Source organism: Octodon degus, unplaced genomic scaffold (assembly GCF_000260255.1).
Source record: "Octodon degus isolate 3935 unplaced genomic scaffold, OctDeg1.0 scaffold00046, whole genome shotgun sequence".
Lineage (NCBI taxonomy): Eukaryota > Metazoa > Chordata > Mammalia > Rodentia > Octodontidae > Octodon > Octodon degus.
The window spans coordinates 7,554,020-7,561,533 of record NW_004524622.1 but is presented as its reverse complement, the minus strand read 5'-3'; the positions used below and the strand labels follow the sequence as shown (position 1 = coordinate 7,561,533).

At 42.4% G+C, this 7,514-nt stretch overlaps 1 protein-coding gene across 1 annotated transcript in view; it reads right to left on the bottom strand.

Annotated features, from left to right (window-relative positions):
• Positions 1-7,514, bottom strand: part of Tet1 (tet methylcytosine dioxygenase 1) — a 114,627-nt gene that overhangs the window by 47,038 nt on the left and 60,075 nt on the right. Inside the window, exons 3-5 of the mRNA XM_012514928.1 lie at positions 4,865-7,163; positions 886-976; positions 233-326 (exon numbers count right to left, since the gene is read on the bottom strand). Of these exons, the coding sequence (XP_012370382.1) occupies positions 233-326; positions 886-976; positions 4,865-7,163 (2,484 nt within the window). The remainder of the gene's footprint in view (positions 1-232; positions 327-885; positions 977-4,864; positions 7,164-7,514) is intronic.

Below are 7,514 nucleotides of genomic sequence, written 5' to 3'. Positions count from 1 at the left end.
GGATTTTACTTTAATTAATTAATTAATTTATTTATTTATTTATTTTTTGGTAAGAGCAAAGGTTCAAGTTGGCCTTGAGCTCACTACGGAGCCCAGGCTGGCCTTGGCCTTGCAATGATCCTCCTGCCTCATGGCAGCTATTTTTCTAGCCTACATTCTCATTTATTAATTACCTGCAGACTCTTTTCATTTATTAAATATTTTCCAACCTTTACCAACATAAAGTACTTACCCACTTAGCAATTGGACACCCCTGAGAGCTTTTTCCTTCTTTTCCCGTGTACACAACTTTTTCTATCCTTATTGCCTTCCCTTTTTGGCCATACCTGAGGACAAAAAAACAGGAAAAGAATGCAATCAGTCAGTTGCCTCCAGTCTTGACACATGCAGCTTTTAACATTTACATGCACATCAAAGAGGAAAGAACACAAGTACAAAAATGAAACACTTTGGCATTTCCTGTTGTTAACAACCAGCGTTTGTGTGGCTGACATTTTTGTTCTCCAGTTCAATTTACTTCTCCTTACAGATCACTCTTTAGAGGCAACCTGCTCATGTCCTCCTCCTGTCTCTCTTCTAGGACAGGAGCTTTCTTTCCCGCAATGAACATATTATGCTCTTGACCTCCAAAAACATACCCTCTTTAGAGACAGCCTGGTGTCAGGACAAGTAGAGGTTTATGTGGTTCGCAGGGTGCTAGTGGGAGTAATACAAATGATCTCTCGCATTAAGACAATAAATATAAATAACGATTCCTCCGCAGATCAGTCTTTGGCCCGTGCGGGTAACGCAGCTGTGGCTGGCACCCTGAGGGGGGTGGTGCAGCACCTGCGGGCTTGCTCTCCGCTCCACGGATAAGGCAGGTTAGCCGGACGCGCATCTCACCTAGTCTCCATGATTTCCCTGACCGCAGCCACGGTTGGTCCTGCCCCCAGGTGAGTGTAATAGGGGCCTTTGTCTTTTTGTAGCCCCCGATCTGTGGAAGGAACAAGATTATTAGACCCAAAATTTTACAGAAGTGCAGAGAGGCAAGGAAGAGCTATTTTATTTTATTTTATTTTTTTAATTAAGAAAATTTAGAACAAAGAACACTGACAAAGTTTTGGTTAGCTTTCCTAATTAAAGACAAGGACAACTGGTCTTAATGCAATTTATTGATGTCAGCTTCCTACTTCTACTTCTACCTCCAAGATTCAGAAAATAAAAAATGTATTATTATGATATGGATCACATTTATTTCCTGCTTCAATTTTGTTGTTGTTGTTATCATTGAAGTACAAATTAGATGTTATCCAACATCACTGGGTTGGCCGCAGAATTTTACTAAAATTGAGCCCAGAAATTTTATTGTTGTGAACTTATTTTATTGCACTCTTGCACAACTGTATTTATAATGTAAATGTACAAGAATGTTCTGTGTTGTAATTATCTGCAGTATCAAAAAAAAAAAAAAAAAAACCAACCTTAAGAGGTCAAAAAGTGAAAGGTTAAATAAAGAATATACAGCTTATATAACAGAATACAAGAAAGTTACTGAAATCTTTTAAAAGCTACTATTTCAGGGCCAGGGAGATGGCTCAGTGGAATAAGCACCTCCCTGGCAAGTGCAAGGACCTGAGTTCAATCCCTGGTTCCACAAAAAAAAAAAAATAAAAACTACTATTTATTTGAAGAGGCAAAGTTGCAAAAAATACTGTTTACTGATTCAAATATATTTATTTATTTTTTTTGGGGGGGTGGAACCAGGGATTGAACTCAGGCCCTTGCGCTTGCCAGGCAAGTGCTTATCCCACTGAGCCATCTTCCCAGCCCCCTCAAAAAACTATTTTTAAATTTTTGTTGTTGTTGTTGTTTGAGACAAGTCTCTCTGTAATTCAGACCAGCCTTAAACTTACGCCATAGCCCAGGCTGGCCTCAAACTTGCAGAGATCATCCTGCCTCCGCCTGCAAAGTGCTGGAATTATAGGGCTGCATCCATAAAAATACTGGTCGCACACCTTGCTGAAAAAATACTGGGGTTTTTTTGGCAGAACTGAGGATTGAACTCAGGCCCTTGTGCTTGCCAAGGAAGCGCTTATTCCACTGAGCCACCTCCCTGGCAAAAATACTGTTTTAAAAGATGTACATTCTGTAAAACTGGAGACAAAAATCAAAATGGGAAGTAATAATGTTTACTCATTTCTGTATCACTGGAATTTTGTGGACCCCAATTACAAATTGCTTGGAAAACAGTACCTTTAACCCCTCAGAATCCTGTGCAAGTAGAATCACTGGAGAATATCTTCCTTTTAGGCATTTCCAGCCATGGTTTATCTACAACAAACTCACTAATCAATCTGAGTAGAGAAAATACAGCACAGTGGCAAATGACTACACTATATTTCTAAAGCTTTTGCATCAAGAGCTGTCGAAGCAATTTTAACTTCTTGGTGGTGTATAGCAGTGGTTGTTACACCAGTACTCTGTAGAGGGGCTGACCCTAGCTAGCAACACCTGCGGGCTTTCTCTAGCTGTGACACTGCAGTGGGCTACTTGCACAGTACTACTGGCACCTGGCAGGTAGAGGATGGGAGTGCTGCACACTGGCACTGGGGAGACCCCTTGCACAGAGAATCATTGGACCTACAATGCCAACGGTGCTAAAATTTCAGAAATGCCAAGATAGATAGGATCGCTTACTGGGTTTTGCTAGAGCACAATATATACCCCAGAATGCCTCTGTCCTAGGGTATAAGGCTCTTACAGGCTCTAAGTGTGTTTTAAAATTTCAATTCCTCAGGGGCCGGGGAGTTGGCTCAGTGGAATAAGCGCTTACCTGGCAAGCGCAAGGGCCTGAGTTCAATCCCTGGTTATGCAAAAAAAAAAAAAATTCAATTCCCCTTCCTTCACTTGAGCACAGTAACTTCACACTCCAAGATTAAAGGAAGACATGTAACCTACAGTGTATAAAGCAGTTCTGGGTATATTCAAAAAATTTGATCAACTAGGAACCTAGCTATCCTACGTGCTGGGACTAGTTTCAAGGCATGAAGAAAGGGTCTCTTATTTTGGTGGTGTTGGGAGTACTGAGGATTGAGCTCTGGGCCTCTGCACTGAGCTACATCCCCAACCCTTTTAAAAAGCTTTTGGACAGGTTCTCACTAAGTCTCCCATGCCGGCTCAAACTTGTGATCTTTCTGCCTCAGCTTCTTAGAAGTGCTGTGACCTCACATAGTTGCTCTCCTGCCTGGCTAGACTTGGGTTTGGAAGCAACAGAGCAGGGAGGTTAGAGGCTTTTAGAAAGCCTGTATCTTGGTCCTGGTTCAGTTGACTATGGGCTGAGAACTCCTGTGTCTGTTTCTTTATTTGTAATCCAGGGATGATAAGCCCTCCCTCACACACGGCACAGTGCAAAATGGGTAGTGAAAGCCATTATCCTTGCTCTTGCCTTCTATACCTGGCCTAAGAACTCTTGTTGTCCCAATTCATCTACATGTCACCTTTAGCAAATGAGAGATCCCTCCCCAAAAGCCCAGTCCTTGGTATCTGGCCCCCAGAATCCTGTTAATTGCCCCATTCTGGAGCCACCAACTTATGAGACAAAAAGAAATCTTGAGCTTTTGTGGTCTGGGCTGTATTTCAGTGAGACTGTTGGAAGTACTAACCCTATAGATAACAAAGGCCGTACTATCATAGTTGTTTAATAGCTGAAATATCGAGGCTTCAAGTTGCTTTACAAACTAACTCAATCTATTTTCTAATTTTTTTACATTGCCACTTTTTTTTTTTTTTAGTGTATTTGGCAAAGGGTCTCATTATACAGCTTGGATTCATAGTGATCCTCCTGTTTTCAGCCTCCTGGGATTACAGGCATGTGCCACTACACGGCTCAGTGTGCCCAGAGGCAGGGCTGGCATGGCACGTGATGCCTGGGATTGAACCCTGGTCCCTGCATTAATTTTTAAAGCTGATTTTTTTTTAACTTATGTGCGCATTTGACATGAAATTGAAACATATTCAATGACTATCAGTATAGGATTTGAGTTCAACTTTCACGTACTCAAGTATGTGAACAAAATTTCTCATAGAAACTGACTCTTTACCCCAGCTAGATTTTGTCAGGGCTTTTAAGAACAGATAAAACTAGTTGTTAGTTCTGCATGTTCTCTTTCAGTGACTTCTAAAGGCATAAAACATAAATCTTGAGTTAGAAATTGGTCCTTGACTCCTCTTTAACATAAGCCTATTTGTTGCTTTGTTAAAATAGTAAATTATTTATTTACTTATTTACATTTTTGAGTCAGGGTCTCATTATGTAGTCCAGGCTAGCCCTGAACTTACTATGTAGCCTATGCTGGCCTCAACCTCATGATGATATGATTAAAAAAACAAAAAAAAAAAAAAAACAAAACACCGTTTTAGCTCTGATATGGAAATTCTAGATACTTTCATGGTTATTTGCTAAATTGTGCAAATGTTTTACATTCTCTATGCACTTTCTATCTCACACAGAAACATTTTTAATAAAATCCTTTTGGCTTGAAATTCTTTTACACACAGAGAGAACAAATGTGATGAAGTAGTAAGGGAGTTCATTCTTACACTGTAACAATACACAATTGAGACATCGGCTCTGAGACAAATCAGCATATTTTCCACCAGAAAAAGTTTACCTTCATTTTTCCAAATTATGAGCTGAAATTTCCATTTTTCTGAGCAGAATGAATAAAGGTCCAACAGAAAAATGGGTACAGAATTACTTAGTCCGTCTTAGCTAGAATAAGAATGGGGCAAAAATAACCACAAAAGATGAATCAGAACTCGATTCTTTCATGAGGTGCAGCAATTTGTGCAGGTGAAAGAACAACTCTACCCCAGCACTTACCCGGACAGTCGCAGGTTGGCACTTCGGTATCTTTTGTCGCAGCCACTAGGTTTTTGGCAGGTTTAGTGAGGAACTTCATGGCATAGTCATGAAAATTCTTCTGTGCACCATCTACAGGGGAAAACTCGGACGCTGCGACACCAGGTGAACAGACTTCCTCATCGCTTTTGGTAGCAACCACTGTAATTCCGCCTGAACTGACGACGTTCAGGTTCCTGAGAATTTGTGCAGGGTCTGGCAAAGGGATCTCGGGAGAGACAGAGGGTGGCACTGTCAGTCTCTGTGGCATGAGGTGCTCTTGGGCATCCTGTGGAAAACGTGTGTGGTCACTGCCAGCCACTTGGTTAGCACTCTGGTGAGGTGGACAGGAAGGTGGGGACAAGGGGTGAGCTTTCAGGTTGCCACTGACCACTGCTGGTGCCTGAGAAGTGGGAGCTTTATCAGCACACGCTTGCCCGTGAAAATCGGTCTCAACATGAAACACTGGAAGGGAATCCAACGGTTCAGCCTTCACCATCTTCTCATGTGCTAATTCAGGGCATCGCTCAAATTTGATCTGACTGAGGGGAGGAAATAAGTTTTTGTGTTGTAGGGTGGTTTTGGCTTGAGCCAGTGGTTTCAGAACTTTGGAAAAAGCAGGAATTTTTCCCAACAGAAGAGGAAAATCATGAGGGCCAAACTGACCAAATCTTTGAAATTTGGATGCCATCCAAATGTCATGTAACCTACTGTACTCATAGGACAGCTGCTCTCGCTGTTTCCAATTATTTTCTGGACAGGTTATGACTGCAGGCTTCTTCCGCCGATCTCTTACAGGGATGGACTTGGCCTTCTTTTGGGTTGTGTTCTTTTGTTTAGCTAAAGATAAGCCTTGGCTGTTTTGTGTGCTTGGAGATAGCTTTGGGGGCACGGGGCCCTCTTCCTTGCTCTGCCTTTGCTGTGTGCTACAGGCAACAAGGCTTGCTTGTGGATTCGCTGCATTACTGCCCTCTGCTTTTATATAATTGCATTTAATTATTGATGCAAGTTGTGTTAACTGTGTTGCAACATCTTCCTCAATTTGGCTGTAAGATGTGTCCTGACTTAATGGATCTTCCTTGGAATGCAAATTTTTACTACTGTCCAGCAATTGCTTACAACACCCCAACTCATTACTTGTTGGTGGCAACGGATGCACATTCTGGGAACCAGCATCAAGAACAGTCCCACTGCTGGTGACGCTTTTACTAGTGTCGATTTGCGTTGAATTGGATTTTGGTGTCAAAAAAGACACAGTATTTTTTATTTTTGAGTATTCAGGTGGCTTTGTGGGTGCCTGGTTAGCACTGGGGCCAATCTGTGGCTTGGACAGGGGGTTCTGGCCATTGAACACCACTGTGGGACGCAAACTTTGCTTTTCTAAAGAAGGACAATGAGGAACGCTTTGCAGCTCTTCCTGGAGGTGTGGGTCTCGCAAGTCTTTTCTTACAGAATAGAGGATGGCTTTGCAGCTGTTAAGCAAGCTGGCTGCTCTGTGAGCTGTCTCTTCCTCCTTCTCTGACTTGCAAGGTGAGGAGCTTTCTGATGGGGCTTCAGAGAGTTGCGTCAGGGCCTCGATGGCAACCACTTGTTCCAATGTTAACCTTCGGTCTTTCATGAGGGACAGAAGGGTGGGCTGCACAGGGGAACCCCCTCTCAGCTCTTGGTTTGCTACGGCCTCGAAGGTTGTAGGCTGGTCCCCTTCACGGTGTGTGTGGGTCTGACTGTTAAAGTGCAGAGCATCTTCAGATTTGCAATTAAAGCCAGGCTTTTGGAAGACGAAGATATTCCTCTTGTCCTTTAGGCAATCACAGCCCGTGCTAGAGACTGTGGAGCTCATGGCATCATGGTTTGCAGCGTCTTTCAGGAGTTTGTAGGGATGGTTTCCCAAAGCCTTGCCAAATTCTTCAATACTGAATTTGTTAAATGGTGTGTTTGTTTCAGCTGGCAGACAGGTCACATTTTTAATGCCATTTTTAATTGTTGTTTGTACAAACAGTTTTGGAGGCTTGGCTTGCTTCTTGTCATCTTCAGGCTGTTTTGACTTTTCAGCTTTGGGGACATTTGCACTGAAGTCGCAGCTGACATGCTCAGCTAAATGTGACTTCTTGTTCTGAGCCCACTTCTCCACCTCCATACCTGTCGTGCTCTCCCCATTGTTCGTCACATTTTCAAGGGGCTGTGTGTTCAGTTCCAATCTTTGTTCTTCCCCATGACCACCACTACTGTATTCCATGGATTCCGACTTGAGGCCATTTACTGGTTTGTTATCAAAATCTGCCTGTAAAACAAGTCCAGAAATCACTCATCTACCTAAATGTCCAAACAAGAATCAAAGAAGCGGGCCGGGGAGATGGCTCAGTGGACTAAGCGCTTCCCTGGCAAGCGCAAGGGCCTGAGTTCAATCCCCGGTTCCGGAAAAAAAAAAAAAAAAAAAAAATCAAAGAAGCTACAACTGGGTAATATCTGAACATGAGGCCTTCTAGGATACAACCTAAAGCAACATATTCAACATATTACAGTCAATATTTTCAGAGCATTCAAGAGATACCAAAAAGTTGGGCATAGAATTAAAGGAAAATGAGTATCTATCTGAATCCTTCACCTAGTCATACTTGATCTACTCATTTGT